A 22,303-nucleotide genomic window follows, 5' to 3' on the forward strand; every position below is an offset into this window, starting at 1 on the left:
TTCCCACATGTACCTCTGCTGGCCTTGGGTCAAATCTGCATCCCTCTCGCTTTTTTAAGGTATATTTAAAAAAAAAAAAACAGTCAGGACATTTCAAGCTTTTTGCTGAAACAGAATAAAAGCCGGTCTGAGAAGTCCCAGTGTTAGCTCCTGTATTCCGCCATAAAAAAAACTGCTCTCTCATCCCTCGTTCCCTCTTTAAATAAGGACCTGACATCACAGTGACATCATATTTTCATGGTAGCAACCAGCTGAGCATGTGATTGGTCCAGCAGAATATAAAATCCGGGCCACACTCACATCTTTCGAGACATACTAAAGTCGCTTTAGAAGCTTCTTACAAGTGCTATATACAATAATCAAAAATGAAAAGCTATGTAATGTTTTTTGTCTTCCCATCACTTAAAATAATCCTTAACATCTGAATATCTGTCTTCAGGGCATTTTTTTGTCAATCAGGCCGCAAGACGTTTGGAGCTTTTTGACGGGCATTACATGAGTCACCTAAAAGATGCTGTTAGCGTGACACACTATTTAAACCCTGATACGTGCAGTAAGTATTGTATGACTTGCAGATGTAATGGTAGCGACAGATGAGACTTAAAACTATTGCGGAGTCACAAATGTAGCCTGATGATACATGTGTAGGCGTCGGCTCTGTGGCGGTCGACTCTAGATTGGGAAAAACTTGACGAGCTGCCAGTGACGAAAAACGTGCACGTCCGTGGATTTCAGTGATATCCTGAAGACCTTTTTTTTTTAATTCACGACACGATGCTGAACAGTGTGTTAACGTGCAAGTCCAGCTCATTTTTACTTTGTATGAAATATTCTTTTGCAAAACATTTTGAAGTATTACACATCAATGCATAGACTTACCATGCATAAATATATATTGAGGATTTTGACTGTGTGTATAATGTGTATATATATATATAACATTTATATATAGTACTGTTGTAATAAGTAACATGGTATTACAATTAGTTGACAAGAGGTGGCACTGTTAGGACACCTTTCTGCTGCATTGACCTGTTCAGATCTGGACATTTACCACAGAGACTCATTAAAGCTGAGCAATGATTCAACCTCCGCACTGTCTCCTTATGGTTTGTTAAAAGCAACATTTATTAAGTTGTGATGATATTAAATTGTCCTATTAAATCTCATCAAATACCCCCAAAAAGCAAATGTATGTGTTTGTAGCCTGCAAAGTCCTTTGTTAAACAAACAGCGTGGCTTTCTAATGATTAACATTGCAACAATGTGACCCGTTGACTGTAGCGCGTCTGAACTGTTTCATGTTTTGATGGATCAAATGATTGACCTTATGGATGAGCTGCCTAACCCAGACCTTTTCTCCGCCACCCGGCCAATCACAGGCCAGAGTTCCTCTATTTGCTCTGTCTGCTTGTTTACCCGTCTCCTGCTGCATCTGCACGTTGAACCTCCCAAGAAGCTTGTTCTACAAACAAACATCCCGAGAGCTGATATTTGTCCCCACATGTTGTTGGCTCACATCTGTGGGCTTCTCTTTCTGTGGGGGAGTTCCCGTCCTTAGCCAGGCGGGTGGCAGCGGCAGACAGCCCGACCCGGGTCACAGCAGGGGGCTACTGATTGGTCAGTGCTGTAGTCGGCTGCAGACACAGACCCGTCGGTGGCTATGTCCCACAACAGCTCCGACCTCCCACGGGCGATCCTCTCTGCTACCGCCCGGTATCCAGGTGTCCCGGCGTCCAGGGGTGTTTCCTCTGCCTCGTCACGCTCTAGGTCAAATATCAATGGTGGGTCATGGAGCTGCTGGCTCCCTGTTGCACCCCCACATGCCTTTGCTGCACCTGTGATGGGACAGAGATGTGTGCTAGGATACTTTTTCTCATGTGTCACATTTTTGGAAAACAAGTGGGACTGGGTCAGCACTTAGTGTGGTTAACGCCACTGACCTGTGATGTAGAACGCTTTGTGTTTCCCTGATCGAACCGTCTGCAGGTCACCAAACCTCCCTGCAGCGCCACTGTTAGGGTGGAAAAGAAACTACAAAAAAAAGGAGAGAGGAACTTAATGTCTGCAGCAAGATCCTAATGCACGTCTCCATTGACTAATCTATATAGTCACTCAGTTAGTACGTCCGCCAAGGGCCGACAGTCCCCCTTCAATTCATCAGGCTGCGCCAAATTGTACACACTCCTGAGTCATCTGAATATGCCTGATATTTCTTATCAAGATCTATGATTTATTCTTTGGAAAATTGGAGAAAGTTTAAAAAAATCTTTCTCGCAATGTTAAAGAAAGAGAAAAAACAAGTCCCATTCTCCAATTCATCAAAATCCAGGTTATGGGACAGGGCCCAAAACATAACCTGCTTGGCGAAGTTTTAATAAACCAAAGTAAAAAAACATCCATCAATTAGCTAGACCACTTATCCTGTCAGGGTCGTGAGGCAGGGCTAGAACCATTCACAGACAAGGTTAGGCGAGAGTCAGGGTACACCAAAATGAGATCTTACCTCATGACCTCTGTGTTCACCTTGCAGGAGGATATTTGTTGCGTCGATGCCATCGTAAGGTCTGTCTGCGGGAGGGGTTACCCCTGCCAGAGACAGAAGAGTTGGGAAGATGTCCATCCCACTGCAAGAGGAGACAAAGACAAGAAGAGAAATAAGTATTTGAAGAATTTGAGACTCTGAGTATTGGTAAAATAAATAAAGGAACCTGAGCAGGGCAGAGCTGGTGGTGTTTGCAGGGATCTTTCCAGGCCAATAGGCCACTGTCGGCACCCTGTGACCTCCCTCCCAGGTGGTCCGCTTAGCCGAGCCCCCACCTCACACGCAGGAAAAAGATCAGTGTAGGAATATGAGGATTCACAGCAATATGGTGTACAGCAGCTCCTGCCACTACCATGCAACTGAACACATTAAAACCTCTTGTGTGGTTTTATCAATACACAGTTAAGACAAACAACACAGCCTGCTGTTTATTTGAGCTTTAGGCCTTTACTACTGCATCCGCATAGTTTTCTCAGCTCCACAAAATATGCATAGTGAAGCCACATCCTCGCCTATCCATTTGCTGGAATTCTGGGGATTTTGTGTTAAACTCAACCATTTGTTGCGGTCCGGTGGTAGCAATGGTTTTCATGTCATATACATCTATGCCCTTATAGGTGGTAAACACTGCCCTCCCTGATAAGCTTTTCTCATCCAATTACAATTTCCAATTTTTTCAAAGTTGTTGCTTGAACGTCTATTCCAGTTCTATTCCTGCTGCCGTCTTGATCACATTACCTCTAATGGTACTTTTTTTTCCACTTTCACAAACTCCCAACATTTCCACAACATATTCATTAGGTAAAAAATAATCTTTAAATCATTAATTCATATAGAGAAACTGTCAGATCAACTGTCCTTCTCACTACACTCAGGCCAATTCACTTCTCCTTAGATACCTGTATTTATAATTTTACAAAGGTTATGAGAACTTATTCCCCCACATGTTATCCAACTAATACCAGTTAACTTCTTCTCAAACTACTTAGCATACTTTATTAGAAACTATATTTCTATACCTCTGCTGGTCTGCCACTTCCCTATGAAAGGTCCCACACTTCCTGCGTACTGGCACTTCTGTTCCCAAGGACCATTGTCACCTAGAAACACACACACACACACACACACACACACACACACACACACACACACACACACACACACACACACACACACACACACACACACACACACACACACACACACACACACACACACACACACACACACACACACACACACACACACACGACATTTCTTCAATAACAGGTAAAATAGCATTGTCAAAGAACAGACACACCTCATCCAGTGGACTCACCAGTGAACCAGATGAGCGTGTTGTTCTTGTCTGTGTCATCCGAAGTGCTCTTTACTGCCCCCACCAGGCCGTCCATCTCTCGCAGACTGGCACCGTACACTGTGTAGTCATTCGGTTGGTTAGCGGTGGTGTTGGTGTCTGGAGGGAGTGGAGGAGCCAGCGGAACGTGCATGTGAGCCAAAGCTATGAATAGCAGATAGGGCTGCCGGCGCTCCCTGAAGAGACAGTTAATAAAGTGTCACAAAGTTTATATGGACAAACGCTTATGACAGAACATGCTCTTGATTTAAAGACGTTCTGACTTGTAGCAGCACCATAAGATATAACAATGATAACACTCAATGTTGTGCACAAAGTAGCAGATTACCTACTTATTACCTAAAGATTACCTAAAGGTTAAAGCGTATGTGGTTGTTCTTTGTATGTTACTGTTGTGTCATCTCCAGAGACTATATAAAGATGGACGACATGGCAGTTCCCAAAATATGAAGCCAAATGATTGTAAATGCCCCTTAGTGGCTGGAAGCAGTATTGGTCATAAACCCTACCTCCTCTATTTCAGTGGATGGGACATGGGCCAAACTAAAAAGTCAAAGTACATTTCAAATAAATGTTTGTCATTTAAAGCATTTGTGATGTCATTTGTCATTGTCATTTAAAGCTGGTGTTTGTGGGGGTAATTTTTTGGGACAAAAATTGTTATTAAGGTGCCATAAAGAATAAAAGATCCTCCAGATAAGCTGATATAGGGGTTAGCTCAGGCAGCTGATTATCCCGGGCTTCATACGCTACTGAATCCAGCTGATATTATCTTATCAGCAATTCCACAGAAAAGACTGATGCCACCCTGTGTAGCCAAATCTAAGCAACTCATGTGTATTAGCTAAAAAACAATAAACACCATTAAATACTATGCAAAAATGCTATAATTGGAACTTGAGTGTGATTGAGGACATCCTGACTGGTGGTTAAATGTACGCACTGCAGTGCTCGATCATTTCCCAGCCCGTGGTCATACCCATGCATGTGAAAGGCAGTTAACTGTAGTTGCAACTGTGCAAATGAGTTTGTCCGCAGGTAATATTTTGGCAAAAACAACTACAAACCAAACACAGGCAAACTGAAGTTGTTATGACTGAAGATCTTCTACTGTAAAGAAAGAGCGACAGACCAGAATATATTTATATTATTATTATGGTGTAGAAGGTAATGGAGCATAGAGTTGAGAATAGGAGACACTGACCTTGACCTTTACTTGTATTATTATAGCCTCTAGGAATAAAGTAGCTTTGGTCCTGCTGTGATCAGGTTCAATTTTCAGTTAACATGGGAAACAACAGTGCAGGGAACTTCTACAAAATACATCACCAGGGTGTGAGTGTGTGTGTGTGTGTGTCTCTTCCTCAATTCCAATGTTAACAAATATGTTTGACTGTCTCTTCTTGGCTATCATTCATTTCTTTCAGTTCTCCTGTTTGACGCTCTCTGAAGCAGAAGCACTTGACAGACCAGGTTTCAGTGGTCGCTGATTAAAAGAAGAACACGGCCAATTATATTTGGAGGATGGATGGGACATGGGCCAAGAAAAGAATCCATTAAATGCTGACCCGGATTAAGGAATGTTGTTTTTTCACTATCTTTAACATGAGATAGGGTGCTTTTTTTTTTTACACTTTCACCAATTTTCCATGAAATAAGGATCTTATCCTATGAGTTTGTGCAATTTGGGGGTATTTATTTCTGTTTTGTTGTCCTTTAAATTTTGTTTTACTTTATTCTTATGTCTTATTTATAATGTATTCCTGTGCCTCTACAAAGCACTTTGCCTTTTGCCTTGCCTTGAGTAGGAATGGTAATATCTAAATTAACTAGCCATGCCCTGCCCTGCCTTGATTATGGAATGAGGACCTGTTTGGCTGCACGATAAGAATCAGTAAATCCATCTTTATGTTTATGTTATGTATTCTGGAGGTGTGGCCGAGTTATGAACAAACACAGGGCTTCTGCTGCCCTTTACGCTGCGTCTCCAGCCTTCCCTCCTCTCCCGACACCTGCCTGCTTGTACTCACCCACCAGATGTCCTCACACCTTCCTCCATGTTCCCACCTGTCCTCCCCCGCCCATACACAAAAACCAGTTTCTCTATCCCAAAATCAACCCTGCATCTTTTATTATCGCCCTACAGTCTTTGACAGATTGTTGACTCGTGTTGTCAGTGCTGTTCCCTGTTTGCTCCCCTGCATACTGTCTTTCAACTCATCTGCCTGGTCGTCCACCCATCTGAGTGTAAGTTCTCTTCATTAAAATAAAACGGCATCATGGTCTGTTTGTGCAACTGCATTTGGGGTCCTCTGCTACAAACACACATGCAGTGACATTGTGGAGACAATTTATATTGCCTGCTGTATTGTACCTTGCATTTTGTATAATCCTAATTGCAGCAGATTTGTATCGTTCCGTTAGTGTCCATAGGTCGAGCGGCTGCTCCACTATACTGCGGTTTTCAATCAGAGGAAGGCCCACATGGGAATAGCATCCTTCATGCACCCTTCGCTTCAACCTAGAAGATAACAACATAATAAGTTGTGAATGTGTGTGTGTGTGGGGGGGGGGGGAGGATTATTTGGAGGTGTGGGGGTTTACTATCCTAAAAGAAGCAGGTGATACTTTGTTCAAAGAGTCTGTTGGTGCTTGAAAGAATTCAAGCAGGGACCTGTCCAGAACAGTCGGGTTTGTGCTAAACTAGAACTTCAGGCTTCATTCTGGGCTTGACTGATGACACCAAATTATGTAATAACTAGCCTGGATGCCAGACGAACTTAGCCCCGCCCACAACATTTTTGGTCGGGCAGTTCGGTCTGGAGTCGCTCCATCGGGAAAAAATTATGGCCCGACCGGGCCAATCAGATTGTCAGGGCGGGCTTTATACGATGATTGACAGATGATCAACGGTAACGTAATCAACCACGTCATCAAAGTGCCCTTGGGTTAAATTCGTTTTCAACAAACATGCCTGCCGCTGGCAAGCTGAGATGTGTAGATGCTGCCATTGAGTCTGTTTTAGAAGACATCGACAGCGCATTCATTTTGAAAGAGGAACACAGAACGTGGAGGCAACGCCAAAGCACCGCGCTAATCCAGTCACACCGGAGGCTGAAGCACCGCGCTGCGCCAAGGCTGCCTCGCGGTGCTTCAGCCTCCGGTGTGACCGGCACAAAGTTTTAACATGGGAGTGGATGGGAGCCAGCTGTTATTTAAGGCTTGGCGCTGCGCTGAAGCGTCCGGTGTGAACCCGGCGTTAGTAAATAACTCACAATGCGTTGCTTAGCATACGTCACATACTACGTTGCTCTGATTGGTTGTAGGTCTATCCAATTGAGCGAAGAGGAATTTTACTTCCTGGTCAGTTGAAACACGCCCCATAATTTTTTCCCAATGGAGCGACTCCAGACCGAACTGCCCGACCAAAAATGTTGTGGGCGGGGCTAAGTTCGTCTGGCATCCAGGCTATGTAATAACAACACATTGGGTAATAAAACTTAAAAATGTTATGCATTTTCCCTTCATTATGTAATAACACCTGCATTAAGTAATAATCTTCAATATGTTATGAATTCCTCAGCATTTTGTAATAAATTATTACATAATGCAGTACTTATTAGAAACTGCACGGGTTGCACTTTTTGTTTTACGAAAATCTAATAATATGGTGCATTATGTAATAACAAACAGAAAAGGATGTCTTCTTCTCTACTGGCTTTGACATTTGAAAAGGTAATAAACGTATTTCACCATAAAGCATATTATTGGCTTTCTAATGTACTTGTATGAAGGCTATGGTAGGAATCTACATTGAGTAAATAGCCTTCTATATATTTACATATTTATATATATTATACAGGAAGTTTACCTGCAACATCATCTGTCTGCATAGAACACCTTTTGCTGCAGTGTGCAGAAGTCGCAGTAAGGTATGTGGATATATTTGTATTAATCTTCAAAGCAGGATTTATATGTTTTCTCATTTAGAGTTCACTGTAGAGAAGGCTAGCTTCTCAATTAATATAAAAAGTTAAGTGATTAATAATAAACCTCAAACCTTTATGCTAACAGCCACAACACTAGCTAACCTAGCTTGGTATTAGAACATTTCTGTCAGGCAAATAGGGTTTTGGTGAAATGGAACACCTTTGTCACATGATGTTGATGGGAATGACAGGGACGCACACTTGGATAGTTTCTCCCAATGTGGGACCTATGGTGATCATATACTGTAACTCTACAAAGGCTGCTGAGATTTTCAATGTTCAGTTTCTCATCGTCTCCGCACTAGGAATTGATGCTTCCTCTATTTTATCTTCGACTAATTCATACAGGGACAATTTACCAGTGTTGGTCCTTGAAACATCATGCCCTGCCACCCGGACCCCCGGCTAATACCCTGCCACCGGCAATGTTGGGTTATGCCCTGGCAACTGGACCCTCGGGTAATGCCCTGCCACCCGGACTCACAAAACGTAAATTGGAAGACTAGGTGCTTGAAAGCACTGATGAAAAACCAGATGACGAGATAAAAAGTCATATGTAGTATTTATATACATTATAATAACATATCTAGAATAGGAAAAAGTACTCAAACTAATTTCTAGATAAGTCTAATTAATGATATACTGTAAATAGTAGAGTATTTTTGCTTTTTTATGAACAAACGCAGATGAAGAAAAGTTTTTGGAACTATCTGGTCCATGTCAAGATCCAGTAGGATTAATTGGTCCGGTTTTCCAGTGATGTGATTGGTCAGTAGTTGTAACCCTGAAAATCAAGGTTTAACCCTGAATTGTATTGTGTGGAAACAAATGTTAATTTGAATGTCTAACAAAACAACATCCGTCAATAGAACTACTTCCAGTTTTAAGTGAGAGTGTCAAGTTGGAGTGCAGAGCCACACCTGAGCACTTGAGGTCCAGATGTGTCACAGGGGGGGCACAGGGGCAGGTTATATCCTGGTATGTCAGTGCAGCCCATGTCATTACTGTATGGAATACCTAAGTAGGAGTCAAAACCTGTCCGGGAGACAAAAGGATATGCTGCAAGTATTTCTGTTGTGTCACACAAACTCAATACACAAGGGTTTCATCCTGTACACTGTGTGCTCATCCATTAACCCTTGCAACCACACTGGCTTTTTATTCATCAAAATGCCATTATGGCCCCCAATTTAGAGAAATCCTAGGTCCACCACTGATTGAAAGTGAATAATTTTGTTTAACATTACAATATAAAAGCTTGTGGTAATTAATTTCAACCACAACCAAATAGCTGTAATGACAGTGAATAAGACAGTGACAGATAGGACCCAACCCAAGCGGTCAGTTGTAAAGGTCGTGTGTGGTGGTAGTGTGCTGCACAAAGTTATCACTTTGTGTTACTCCTGTATAACATCACACTGCGGAATGGTGCCTTTTGCGAAACATCCCCTGAGGACATGACTTTCACTTTGAGGGCATAACGTATTTCTGCGGTGGCTCCACACAATCCGTCTTCAGAGTCCCAACTGCTGTGACCCTGCTATAACGACCATGCCACTGAGGGGGGGGGGGGGGGGGGGGTGTCATATACGTTTTAGGAATTTACGAATTAAATGCTCAATTACAATGGCTCTGTATGACTATGTGTGTGAATAGGTGGATATGGTTTGTACTGTCAAGACAGAAGAGAGCTCTATAAATACATCAATCTACCCTAGCCCATACACAATCAATTAACTCTTCTCTGAATGACACTATGGCCAGTAACAGCCGAAGTTTCCACATTTGGATTCTTGCAGTTTCAGAAGACTTTATCAGTCTCACCTTTGTGTTGACAAAAGCGTCCTTGTTTCTACTGTAGCTTGACAAATTACCTCAAAGACCATTAAATTGAATCTATTTTTATCATCCATTCCTGCACAGAAACAAAACCTGAAATCAATCTCTATGCTTCCACTTGAAAGGATGAATGTTTTCTTTCAACCCCAAAACCTCTTTCGCTGCCTGGTCTGAGGCTGTGACGTTCAGCCAGGTCTTCACAGATTAGTGGCGGAAATGTCAGGCTTGCCCTTACCTCTGTGAGTTGGACCGTATGGTCCGTTGTGGCCCAGATGCCACTTCCCGATCATGGCGGTGTAATATCCCGCTTCCTGCAGCAGCTGGGGCATCGTGACTTCAGAGAGGGGCAGACCGGCCACAGAGCCGACAGCGAAGTTGTGCGTCACTCCGTTCCTTAGGCCGTAGCGGCCTGTCAGGATGGCGGCACGGGATGGGGAGCAGGTAGAGGCCGGGGAATGGAAGTCTGTTAATCTGTATTAAAATAATATGATTTTTTACAGAGAAATTACAGAAGGAGAAATTGTGGATCACAACTTCTTATTTAAGCTTATTGAATACCTAGTTTTTTTTTTATAAATAACTTATAATGATGCAGTCTATATCCACCATGTCACAGACTGAAATATCTTAAAACACAAACAGCTTCTTGCTTTTATTAAATGAGATAAATGAATGTAGATTGACAAAACACACTGAAGACATCACATGGTATTTAGTGCTGGAGAACTGGAATGATATTAAGTATTAATTCTCTACTTTAGTCCTTGCTCTGCCATCAGGTTGAGGTAAGGCGTGTTGTTTGCCCTCGCTTCAGGCTGGTTAGCATCCAGGTCACCCCAGCCGATATCATCTGCCACTATGATGATGAAATTGGGCCGCTCGCTGGGATTATCGACCCTGGCTCCGTGTTGGGACACTGCAGGGAGCAGCAGCCCACACAGCAGCGTCCCAGTCAGAAGAAACGGGGCGAAAAACTCGGCCATTTTGGTTCAAGACCGGTCAAGACCTGCCAAGTGTTACATAGGTGTCATTTAAAACAAGCACATAAACACACTGTGAGTGGGACTGCATACAATAAACAGAGTCAGAACTGAGCTGAACTAACTCACCATATTTAAAAGGCATTAAGGGAAAGGATTCATTTGGGGTCGATGTTTTTGTTGACACTGTGACCAAATGGGATCACATGATGTGAAAGAGTGCTCTGTAGCTGAATGACTACATTATTTACCTCACCAAGTAGCTCCATTTATAATGTACAGTAAACATAAGGAAAACGCTGATGTACCGGTTGTTTTTCTGGAGCAGTATTGCAACCGTACATTCTGTGCTTTTTAAAGCCACGAAAACAAATCTATGTTAAATAAAGAGGTTGCAACACGATGCTATTTATGTGACCTGGACAGGTGTTGCACGATCTTGCGAAATGTCCAAGGAGATGAATTTGTAAGGTTGCAGGATGATAAAACATAATTTACAAGTTATTGTGTTTGTTATGGGTGGTCGGTGAAATTGACTGAGCGATATCAGATAGTTCTCGTACATAAGATGTTCTGAAAAACTAGCACTCATTCAATTTGACCTCTGAATACCTTTTATTCAAAAATACATTACTTAGATTGTGATCCTTAAAATAGGGGGTGCTGAACTATTTGGCCACATTTCGGTGGTAAACCAACTTTCTTTAAAAAGGAAACATGGGTCCAACCCAAACTCCTCTTCATCAAGTGTAAATATTGATCAAACCCCCCGTTCTAAAATGAAAGTTAATGTTTCACTGAGGAAATCGGAGAGTTTACGTGAGGCCATGGTCATTTTACAAAGCATAGACAGTCACGGTGATGGAATATTTAGTGGGGAGGCTCTGGAGTCAGAGATTTGGACAATAAACAATTATCTTTGAGATGGAAAATCACCTCAAGATTTACATGATCTCAGGTCTATATCGAGTCTGAGGTAAATGAACGTTTGAGCGTGTCTGTGATAACTTTAAAAGATTATATTGTAACATTGTGATATGAGGAAAAGTTCAAGATTACATTTCTCAAGTTGTTCGATATGGATAATTATCACAATGAATACCATAGTATTGTTTCTTTTAAAACCTTAAACGGGTATTTTGCGCTGGATTTGAAGCTTTGGGTTTAAACTCTTCTTTACGGACAGAGAATCACAAACACTTGATAAAATACTGTTTCATCGCCTCGCTGCTCTGACACAATCAGCATTACTTAGATATGGATTTGAACTTTTGTAGTATTGATATTTGTTGAAAGTAAATGACGTAATATAGGAACATGGAGAAATTGTGACTTTTGAATAAGTGAATAAATATCTTAGACAGTAACTATTCGAAAACTGACAACTGTACATTTTTAGGTTGCGTTTTTTCCAACATGACGCTCATTCACAAAGTTTTCCTCACACACAGGCCTGATTGTGTGTGTGTGCGTGTCTGTATGCGTGAGGCCCTCACGGTAGCAGGGGGGGTTGTGGGGAATCTGCAGACGCACGTGGACGAGGGGAAGAACTGGTTGGAACCAGATCTTTCGCCCCTCTGTCCTCCCCCACCTCAGAAGGGGGGAGGGTTGGGGGTGTCCTCGAGACCGGCCGCGCGCGTCCCCGTCCGTCTCCATGTGTGCGGACGTTTGTGGACACCCGGCACGCGACAACATGACTGCGCGTAAATACCGGTAAAACACGCTGGCTTTCTTTCATTGCAGCAGCGCGCGCGCGAGACACCAGACCATCCGGTTCCCAGGAGCGCGAGTCGAGCGAAGAGGAAACAAGAGACAGATTGAGAGAGGCGCTGCACAGGTGAGACACGCTGCTCCGGCTCCACTCGCTCGTTCCTAACCGACACGTCCCGATAACACGAACCGCTGCGGGGATCTGAGGCTCTGCAGCGAAGTACTTACACAGGTCGACCCGTTGTTTGAGTCGCGAGCCGCCGGACTCCCAGAGCGTTGCGTCAGCCGCAGGACACAGCTCCGACATGTCAATGGGACCACTCCTCTGACGTGAATCGATAACGTGATCAAATGTAACATTTCTAACTTTTTTCTTTTTTCGGTGGATTCACACAACTAAGTAAGTAACACGTTAAGTTGCAACTTAGTCATGTGGTATCGATCGTACAAATGAAAATTAATGGATGAAATGAAAAACGGATATAATCGATTATTATAAAATACATTTGAAATTATTTTTTCGTTTGTTGGTGCATACATAAACAAACAAAAAAGTCCCCCACACTTGTCAAAATGACCACTCCTTTAACTTGATCAACACAAATCAATATAAATTAGCAATGCTAGAGCATTGTGATCGTGATGGACTTTATTTCTTTAGTTCTTTCGAAAACTACTTGCTCTTTACGGAAGTAAACTACTTCTAATAATGCAAATGAAAAGTAAAAAAAAAAAGTAACTCAGTGGGGTTTTTTACTTTGTAAAATCATTTTTTGTAGAAAATGATCCTTTGTGTCTTGTGCTGCATTGTGAAGATGTATCATGTTGTAGTTTAACATGTGGTTTTGCAGGGGAGCTTTCCATCAGTTCATGTCTTAATTATCGTATATAATGGGTTTAAATGATCTGGGCAACTATTAATAGTTCTGAAAATGAATGCTAGCTAAATTTCAATATTACATCTACACACTGTACACAGGTATTTGTCGAAAGCAGCTATATTTGTACCACTGTAAACTTTACAGCAGGTGTCAATAGACCTAGCAGTTTTCTTCGAGTGTGAGTGAAGTCAGTAGCTGAAGGGAATCAGGGAAATCAGTTCAACATACCAGTACAGCTTATGAGTGCGAGGGTATTGTACAAGTAAGAGTCTAATCTGAACAAGTATGGGGTCAAACAAAAAACAATGTAGACAATAGCACCTGGAAAACTGCATAGTGTTAGAAACTACAGAGGTAAACTGTAACCAAAGTTATGTAATATTTCCCTCCTATTAATTCGTCACACTCCTTCCTAAGAGGAGATTATCGTGATCTACACCTCTACACCCTAGCAACTATCTTCCTAAGTTGTTTGCATCAGCAAGACAGGCTGAACTTCAACCTCTACCATAACCATCTTCAGTTACAGCACAGACGCTGTTTGAACATGAAACAGTGGCTTGGAAAGGATGCATCTTTTTTTTTAAACTAGCTGGTAAAAATAGGAAGGGAAATAAACAAGGAAATTAAAATTAAATCAGCACAATAGGCCGCCCGACCCACCTGAAGCTGACTCGTGTGCTGCGGAAAGGCCGGAGCCGCACCCAGCTCTTTTCATGCTGGAGCTTGAGTATTCACCGCTGTCTGTTTGTTTATTTGTTGGTATGGGCTCTACTGAGATCCATTCTGGTTTTTAGTTCAATCGGACCTGGGGTGAGATGGTTATCCACTAGGATTGTCATGAATGCATTAGAATTTTACTTTCAAATACATTTACATATTGAAATAATGTTTTCATTTGTAGACTTGTAGGCCAAAGGTCAACCTTCAACTTTTTAAAGTTTATATTTGACATTTATAAACAACTATACCTATATACTTAAACTGCCTTTTTGTTTTTCCAGTCATGGTACTGTGTGGCACCAAGGTGCCGCGCTTCTTGGGGCCCAACGTGTACCCAGAGGCTCCCGATGGAGGCTGGGGATGGACGGTGGCTGTGGCCTTCTTCGTGGTGGAGGTTTTCACCTACGGTACCATCAAGAGCTTCGGCATCTTCCTCCAGGACCTGATGGAGGAGTTCGGGGAGACCAACAGTCGAGTCTCCTGGATTGTCTCCATCTGCGTCTTTGTCATGGCCTTCAATGGTGAGTGCAGTTGATACGAGGACACAAAAACTAAGTCGAGGCTGAAATAATGATGACGTTTTGAGATTTTATGTTTTGCTGTCAACTCTAAACAGACCTGTGACCCCTGTTGGTCCTCAGGTCCTCTTTCGTCTGTGTTGACGAACCGCTTAGGCTTCCAAGCCGTCGTCATGATTGGAGGATTGCTCATTTCCGTGGGTACCATTGCCACCAGCTTCACCAGCTCCATCAACCAAATGTACTTGACGTATGGTTTAGTTGCAGGTATTGAATCGCTCTCTTGCTCCTTTTGTCTCCATCTATGATCCTTAACATAAATCTGCTCTTAAACACTTGCATCTTGTCCACTGTGCAGGTCTGGGCTACTGTCTGACCTTCTTGCCCACTGTGACCCTCCTGTCCCAGTACTTTTCACGTCGACGGTCTCTGGTCATAGCTGTAGCGTCCACAGGAGAGTCCCTGTCCATGTTTGCCCTGGCGCCAGGTGAGTGCAAGAGGAAATCCATGCATTTTAATATACATTTCTCAGATAGCAGAGGAGAAGTAGTCTTCAGGCTATCTTAGAATATAAATCTATCATATGTTTTCCCTCTTTGCACAAAAAGAGACACAGATATCAACAAGTCAAAACTGGACTGTATACAGCTTGTTTCTCCAGGCTACAAAGCTCCATTGTTGTCGAACACATCCCTCACACATACTATTGCATCGGCTGTCATGTTTCTTCCTGAGCATGAACATGGCTGCGGTAGTTTATTTTAAGTCAATCCCACATAGTCTGTCCCACTGCAGTAAATGCTCACAAGAATGCAGCTGAAAAAAGTCCCCAACAAATACACTTTTTGCTCAGGTTTGTGAAACATTATACACAGTCCCCCAGTCTATAGGTGAGCCACAGAACAACACATGGGCCAACACACCCAAGGTCCATCCAATTAGTTCCTTTAACCAGATTGGACCACCTCAGTTTTGGCCCCTTTTGTTGTGGCATGTAGTAGGTTTTAAAATAGATTTTCAGTTTCTTATAATTACTTACAAGGCACTTTATATCTTTTATCCCCATACAATCCTGTTTATCATTCTTCCCTTCCATGCATGTAGGAAAAGTTCTATCGTCTTTCAGGTAACATAGAAAAATTCTTTCTGGAGGGTTTTGTTTCAGGTTATTATTATACTAAAACACTGAAAACTGTTTATTTAATCTCTGCCTATAAATCCCCCAGACATCCCAAACACTGGACTTTTAATGTAAAAATAGCAGCTTATACACAAGCCAGATCTCAGACACCTCATACTTCATGCTCCACATACAGTTTTATATATGAAAACTCACTGATGAATACTCTCTTCTTGATTTTTAGCCTTTTCTGCACTGAAGGACCGAATTGGCTGGCGACACACCATGGTAGTGATCGGAGCGTTGCAAAGCACCATCATTATCTGCGGTGTTTTTCTTCGGCCAATCATTATTCAGCCCGGAGCGTCCCACAAGAAAGAGACTGACGGAGCAGCCCCAAAGGAACTGGAAGTCCTCAGCGATAAGGAGATCGCGGAGGGCACAAACCCAGAGGACTCCATAACAACCAAGATCTCACATGCAACAAGTGCTTCGTACAGTCTGGACAAGGAGTTGACAGGAGGCTCCGTAAGCACCGGAGACTCCGGTGTACATTGTATTGAATCTCTGTTTGGTGGAGATAACGGCAGCGCAGAGGAGAAGACGTTACTGCACAAAGACGCAGGGTCCGACACAGAGAAGGAATCTGTGGAAAACAGTGAAGCAGGGATTAAAGAAGCTGAGGCTGAGGAGGAGAGAGACTACACAGATCCGGAGAAACAAAGAATGAAAGATGAGGACGATGAATCGGGAGGGGAAAAGCCGCCTCCAAAGAATTCAAAACTTCTAGATTTCTCCATCCTCAAAGAGTGCAACTTCATTCTCTACTGTCTGTTCGGGCTGTTTGCCACGCTGGGCTTCTTCGCCCCTCAGCTCTACATCATCGAGCTGAGCAGGAGTCGGGGCGTGGAGCGGGACCGCGCCACCTACATGCTCTCCACCATGGCCGTGGCTGAAATCTTGGGCCGGTTCTCCATCGGGTGGATCCTGATGCGAGAGCGGTTCAGGAAGAGGAAGCTGCTGGTTCTTTTGCTGTGTGTCATTATGATGACAGCAGATCTGGTGGGATTTACTTTGGTCACGGAGTTCTACGGGCTGGCTGTGTGCTGTGGTTTGTTCGGCTTCTTTATGGGGACGCTAGCCTGCACCCACATCCCCATACTGGCAGAGGATGATGTCGTCGGCATAGAGAGGATGTCTTCGGCTGCCGGTGTCTATGTGTTCATACAAAGCTTCGCCGGGCTCGCGGGACCCCCACTTGCAGGTTAGCGTTATCTCTTAATTACAAGTTTCCCAGGATACTGAGGTTCTACTTTACCATAGGTTTTTATCTTCTGATCGCCAAAGGATAGTTCTTGTCATGACAAATCTAATTTTGATAACCAAGCTTAAAAACAGTCAAAAGGGAACAGCATGCATTAACCTTTAGTCGTTACTATGGGCCGAGCTTCTGAATCTCTTGAGTGCATCTTTCATTAGACCCTCCTTGCCAAGTTAACCTCTGAAGTCTGAACTTTGGGCTGTGTAAAAAAAAAAAAAGACATCAGGGGATTGTCCGGGTCAGACACATTCACAACAACAGGGAAATGTCCATTCAGAGGAGGGGTGGTGCTGCGGAAATCACATGTTTTTGTTTTACAGCACATCAAATTTTCCGGCCATTTTCCTGCTGTATTCTCATATGGGCACATTCTAATATTTCACTAGGCAGCTGGCAGGAAAAGTTATGGACAATGTCTGGAGCAACTGACTGACAGTTGTCTTCTTAAATACAGCCCCTTTTTGATATAATTTATTAATTAATGCTTCCTTTTTAATCCTCCTCTATCCACAGGTGTGCTGGTGGACGTGACTAACGACTACGGCTCGGCCTTCTACTCGTGTGCAGCCGGCATGGCGCTGAGTTCCCTGTTCCTCGGTTTGGTAAAACCTGCTAAGAGAGGATTCCTCTGTAGGAAGAGTACCTCAAAACCGCTTGAAGACGTATGTGCACTCGAAGAGGAGTCAGAGGAACAGAGCGAAGAGCAAAAACGGGACAGAACTGACAGCCCTCAGGTCTGCTCTGACGCGGGGGCCAACTCTGACCACAAGGGGGCCACAGGAGACGACCAGGAGGTTATACGATTTGCTTGAGCCAATAACGGTTGATGAGGATAATTAAAGGGTCAAGCCATATCGGAATAAAAGGCTGTTTAAAGACTACTGCTGCCAGAGTGCTGCAGTGACACGAATACAAAGTAAAAGAAGTGTCAATCACAAACCTCATTATATATCTGGTGTCTGACAGAGAATCTTCAGAAGTAGGGCTGAACGATTTGGGAAAATAATCTAATTGCGATTTTTTTCCCCAAATATTGCGTTTGCGATTTAATATGCGATTTTTTTATTTTATCCTCTTTCCCCCCCCCCCCCCAAAAAACCCGTAATGAATGATTTAAATATGACCAACACAATATTAGATACATTTACTGTACAATATTCTTTCCCACATTTTTATTTAACTTCTCATTACAGAAACAAGAACAACAAATCGGTGCGCATTTAAGTAATTTAATCAAAGTCATTGTAAGTATAAACACAAGCCATGCACTTTTTAAAACCTGTGTGCAAAATTTACCATCTTGAGAAAATTTTTTAATTTTTTAATTTTTTAATTATAGGTGTGTTACTGCTCCCAAGTCAGTAACATTGCCAGTGTTGGGAAGGATACTTTCAAAACGTATTCCGTTACAGAATATAGAATACATGCCTAAAATGTAATCTGTAACGTATTCCGTTACATTAACTAATCTGAGTAACATATTCTGAATTCTTGGATTACTTCCACATTGAATAGCATTTTATAAGTGTAGGAATGCGGCGTCGTTATAGTAAGTGGAGCAGCAGCAGTTTAAGCTCTGTGTCCGCGGCGGGCCAGCTGGATGCGCTGGAAGGGCAGCTTGCGGATCAGTAGCTCCGTAGATTCCCGTTCATGTCCGGGTGGTCGTGCAGTATAGAGGCGCCGGGCCTCAGCAGGAACACCCCCATGCTGAACACCTCCGTCTCGCAGATGTACATGTAGGTGACCGGGGGGCTCTGGAGCCGCGCCGCCCCGGAGCTCGGCTTGCTTTTCCGGGGAGCGATTTTCAGGTCCGCCGCCCGCACCGTGGTCACCGGCGAGATGAGCTCGCTCTGTGTGTCCGACACGTCGGCCGAAGACTTTGGGACCCTGTAGGTGATGCAGCCTTGCTTCGCTATCTTCTGGATCGGAGGAGTTTTGTGGTCCTGCGGCATTTTTGCTGCGGGTGAGGAGAGCATCCCAGAGTCCTACTCTCTTTCGCATGTTTTAATCGCGCACGTTGCGATTAGAAAATCGCATTTTATCATATCGCGATTTTATCGCAAATGCAATTAATCGTTCAGCCCTATTCAGAAGCCTCACATCACAGTTTGAAGGTGGCTATTGTGCCGCAAAGTACCAAACTGTTTTTTAATCAGTCAATACTGTTACAATAACAGTAAGTGGCTTTTTTAGATTAACTTTCAGTCAGTAAGATTTTGATACTGTCTTGTTTTAATGGATGAAGGTGTGCAATATTTCTGAAATGAGTGGACCATGACAGGTGCTTTTAGTTTTAGATTTTCCAGAAAAAAGATGCAGCGATTTTAAACACTAATAAACAAATCACCTGCTGGTAATCAATACCCTGATGAACGCCATAAAAACTTTGAAGCAAGTGAAGCCTTAAGGAACAACGGGTTGCACAGAAAATGCATAAACCTCAGGAATATTTGATTAAAAGTTTTTTTAATCAAACTGTCACCAAGCTTACAATGCACTGTTGTCAATTGCTGTGTCTGACACAAACTTTTTTTGTAATGACGAGTTCAATCACAATAATGAAACAGAGTCGTTTCAGCCTGTGAGTTGTGTGTAGTTTTTTGTAAACTTTTACGTTGAAGAAACTGTTCTTGTGTATGTGATATTTTCACTGCAAAAATGTGATAAAGAAGATCTGTTGCATGACAATGAGATTGTACAGTTTGTATATCAAAAAGCAGCACATGTCTGTTGCATATTGCTCATGAAAGTGTCAGGCTAAATACATTTTGATGTCACTGTCCTCTCCAATGTTTCCAGATCCACTGGAAAACACTGTAGTTCATTTTCTTTCCAGTACGTCCAGGCATCTGTGGAGCCAAAGTGTAGAAACATGAAAGGCTTCAGTGGGTTTGGGACAGGAGAGTGCAGACTGAGAGACAGGCCTCATCTGGTCTGGATATTGATCTTTGATCCTCTTCCATCCAGTGCATTAAGGCCTAATAAACACAGATAAGCATTGATTCAATTCATTCAGTAAATCAATAAATTAAGTGCATTACCATGGTAACCTGCCCAAAGTCTTTGAAACAGCAACAAGTTAGTGAGGAACCAGATTGTCTTGTACTGATTTTGTATCTTGACTTCACCTTCTGTACATGTGAGTCTTTACTACAGTTGAGTGTCAACTGAAGCCTGGGACCTGTAGAACCGGTGCTGTCATAACCAGGAAGCACTATTATACTATTTTCCTGAATAGACCTGATGAAAACTATTGGATGTTAATATGCACACTTTAGGTAATCACAAGCTGCAGAAACCAAGCTAGAGCAGCAGAGGAACCCAGCAGCCAGCAGGGGGCAGCCGATAATTTGTCCATCTTCTTATAATGCTTAGTTCCTCATGACAATCAGCAGGTGGTAAATTTAAATTAATTACATTAAATTATTGTTAAAAACAGAAAAACATCTAATTTGAAAAAAATATTTGAAAAAAAAACTAACTGTGCGCGCAATTCCTGTAATGAGCTTTTGCGCAGGATGTGCGCAGTGGGCTTCTGCGCAGGATGTGCGTGCGCAGTTTGTTTTTTCTCCATTTAATTAATGTTTTTTTATATTTAATTTAATTTAATTTTGTTATATTGAATTTGGTTATATTTAATTTCTCATCATCATTTCTCCGCGCTGGTTTAGAGTGAATGATGCTGGTAGTCACACGCAAGCCTTTAGCCACCCCCCCACAGGAGAGTATGTGTGTGTATGTGGCCACGGCGCTTCCCGGTTCTTCCCGAACAGCGAGAAGTATTTAACATGGGCGAGGTAAGGAGGCGGACCGCTTTGCGCAGAGCTTCTACCTCCGGTGCTTGCCCAGGGTTAGAGGATGATGGTGTGACGTTAATGTATTGTTTTACATTGCATGTGTCACGTCGTGATAAATCAGTCTCCTATGTCGCCTGTACCAGGAGCCGCCCCTGCCACTGGTTATCTTGGCTCGCTGTCTGGACGGTAACCAGCCGTCCGGACCGCTCCGTGAATAAGGAGGAGGAGATGTTCCTTTACTTGGAATGCGGCCACTTTATTTCTCGGATTTACAGCAGGAGCAACACTCGCATCACCTCTAGGTGCTCCGTCACTTGTCATTATACACACACTTTTAGCGTCTTTTCCAACAATACCCAGGTGCACTACGTCAAACACTACAAACTTTCCTTAAAGGGGCAGGCCATACCTGCAACACAACAGCTCTTGGTCTCATATACAGATGGCAAGAGAAGGCAGAGACGCAGACTCAGCAACTACATCCGAGATCCGATGCACCTTATTATTATCTGAGGGATTTTAACACACTGTCTGATAAAGATTCCGACAGTAAAGGCAAGGGGTAGTGATGGATAAGGTTTTCTTTAACAAGTTAAGTCTTTCATTCTCACTTTCCACCTTAAAACTATGAAATGAACTGAACTATGAACTAGTTCAGAATTTAAATGGTGAACTATGAACGTGAACTATTCATGTTTACTTGTATGAACTGAACTTTGAACTAGTTCATGAGAGGTGTGAACTTGCACAACACTGCTGAAAACACCCATTCCTGTGCACAGTTGAAAAACAATGAGGATGAGGAAATCTCCTCAATCGTATGAATTTAATTTAGCACCATCTAGTGGTAGCACAACCACATTACTTCAACAAAGACCAATTATCATGAATCTAAGACAACATATTCTATAACTATTAAATGATACTTATTGTTTCTAAATTAACACTGTGCATGTCCTGGGTGTATCAGGGTATTCAAAATGCAGATTTTAAATACGTTGTGAAGCAGTGGAAGATAATTATTATCAAGTGTTGTGTGGCCGCCTGTAATATTAATAATCAGAGGGCATTATGGTCCATGCATGAAGTAATATTCATCCATATTTGGTCAGGCTATACGCGGAAAATGTCCCTTAAAAGTGGTATTATTATTGCATCAAATGAAAACGGACAATGGAGTTCAGAGCAACTTGAACATGACAATTTAACAAGGAAGTGGAGATCCAGCATCAGAGTGAAACTCCCCTTCAAGGTAAAAGTTTCAGGTTGTGAGGCTCCTTGGCTGCATCGCTCAATTTAGGGAGAGCTAAACTAAATAAATCAACAAAATAGCCGAACTGGTTACAATTGGTACTTCTGACTCTTTCCCCACAACATCATGCAGGGACCAGTTATACTTTTTATTCAAGGCCTTGTGGAAAGAAGATCCCCTTAACGTTCTTACAATGTTGTGGAGAGAAGGTGGAAATGACAGAGGAGATTAAAGAACTTCGCCATGTTGTTGACACCGGAAGTCGTTTCTT

The 22,303-nt window shown here is 42.7% G+C and overlaps 2 protein-coding genes and 2 long non-coding RNA genes across 8 annotated transcripts; 2 read left to right on the forward strand and 2 right to left on the reverse strand.

Annotated features, from left to right (window-relative positions):
• Positions 1-491: 491 nt before the first annotated feature.
• On the reverse strand, positions 492-14,055 carry LOC128426327 (arylsulfatase G). 3 transcript variants are annotated; one of them, XM_053413161.1, is made up of 11 exons: positions 13,965-14,055; positions 10,487-10,736; positions 9,966-10,201; positions 8,812-8,926; positions 6,277-6,423; positions 3,864-4,078; positions 3,565-3,645; positions 2,712-2,820; positions 2,507-2,627; positions 1,944-2,034; positions 492-1,838 (listed from the first exon to the last, which is right to left on the reverse strand). In XM_053413161.1, the coding sequence occupies exons 2-11, from the start codon at positions 10,711-10,713 to the stop codon at positions 1,558-1,560; spliced, it is 1,623 nt and encodes a 540-aa protein (XP_053269136.1). In that variant the 5' UTR covers positions 10,714-10,736; positions 13,965-14,055; the 3' UTR covers positions 492-1,557. The 3 variants fall into 3 exon arrangements, with proteins under 3 accessions (XP_053269136.1, XP_053269135.1, XP_053269137.1); XM_053413160.1 differs by lacking the exon at positions 13,965-14,055 and adding an exon at positions 12,649-12,744; XM_053413162.1 differs by lacking the exons at positions 6,277-6,423; positions 13,965-14,055 and adding an exon at positions 12,649-12,744.
• On the forward strand, positions 6,051-8,344 carry LOC128426339 (uncharacterized). The gene is made up of 3 exons (XR_008333256.1): positions 6,051-6,149; positions 7,765-7,834; positions 8,240-8,344. It is a non-coding gene; the product is annotated as an uncharacterized LOC128426339 (long non-coding RNA).
• On the forward strand, positions 11,527-17,862 carry LOC128426326 (monocarboxylate transporter 7). 3 transcript variants are annotated; one of them, XM_053413157.1, is made up of 6 exons: positions 11,527-11,686; positions 14,306-14,545; positions 14,666-14,809; positions 14,901-15,029; positions 15,907-16,926; positions 17,497-17,862. In XM_053413157.1, the coding sequence occupies exons 2-6, from the start codon at positions 14,308-14,310 to the stop codon at positions 17,793-17,795; spliced, it is 1,830 nt and encodes a 609-aa protein (XP_053269132.1). In that variant the 5' UTR covers positions 11,527-11,686; positions 14,306-14,307; the 3' UTR covers positions 17,796-17,862. The 3 variants fall into 3 exon arrangements, with proteins under 3 accessions (XP_053269132.1, XP_053269133.1, XP_053269134.1); XM_053413158.1 differs by lacking the exon at positions 11,527-11,686 and adding an exon at positions 12,315-12,547; XM_053413159.1 differs by lacking the exon at positions 11,527-11,686 and adding an exon at positions 12,576-12,820.
• Positions 17,863-19,182: 1,320 nt separating this feature from the next.
• On the reverse strand, positions 19,183-22,294 carry LOC128426338 (uncharacterized). Its single transcript, XR_008333255.1, has 2 exons — positions 22,225-22,294; positions 19,183-19,961 (listed from the first exon to the last, which is right to left on the reverse strand). It is a non-coding gene; the product is annotated as an uncharacterized LOC128426338 (long non-coding RNA).
• Between the last annotated feature and the right edge of the window lie 9 nt (positions 22,295-22,303).

This window comes from Pleuronectes platessa, chromosome 21, assembly GCF_947347685.1.
Source record: "Pleuronectes platessa chromosome 21, fPlePla1.1, whole genome shotgun sequence".
Classification (NCBI taxonomy): Eukaryota; Metazoa; Chordata; class Actinopteri; order Pleuronectiformes; family Pleuronectidae; genus Pleuronectes; species Pleuronectes platessa.

Excerpts from the sequence above, each read along its gene's own strand:
- LOC128426327 (XM_053413161.1), bottom strand. The coding sequence starts at position 10,713 with ATGGCCGAGTTTTTCGCCCCGTTTCTTCTGACTGGGACGCTGCTGTGT. Across the intron at positions 10,202-10,486 it reads ATGGCAGAGCAAGGACTAAA|ATTAACAGACTTCCATTCCC; the intron begins GTAGAGAATTAA and ends ATTTTAATACAG. Across the intron at positions 2,035-2,506 it reads GTGAACACAGAGGTCATGAG|TTTCTTTTCCACCCTAACAG; the intron begins GTAAGATCTCAT and ends TTTTTTTTGTAG.
- LOC128426326 (XM_053413157.1), top strand. The coding sequence starts at position 14,308 with ATGGTACTGTGTGGCACCAAGGTGCCGCGCTTCTTGGGGCCCAACGTG. Across the intron at positions 14,546-14,665 it reads CTTTGTCATGGCCTTCAATG|GTCCTCTTTCGTCTGTGTTG; the intron begins GTGAGTGCAGTT and ends GTTGGTCCTCAG. Across the intron at positions 15,030-15,906 it reads CATGTTTGCCCTGGCGCCAG|CCTTTTCTGCACTGAAGGAC; the intron begins GTGAGTGCAAGA and ends CTTGATTTTTAG.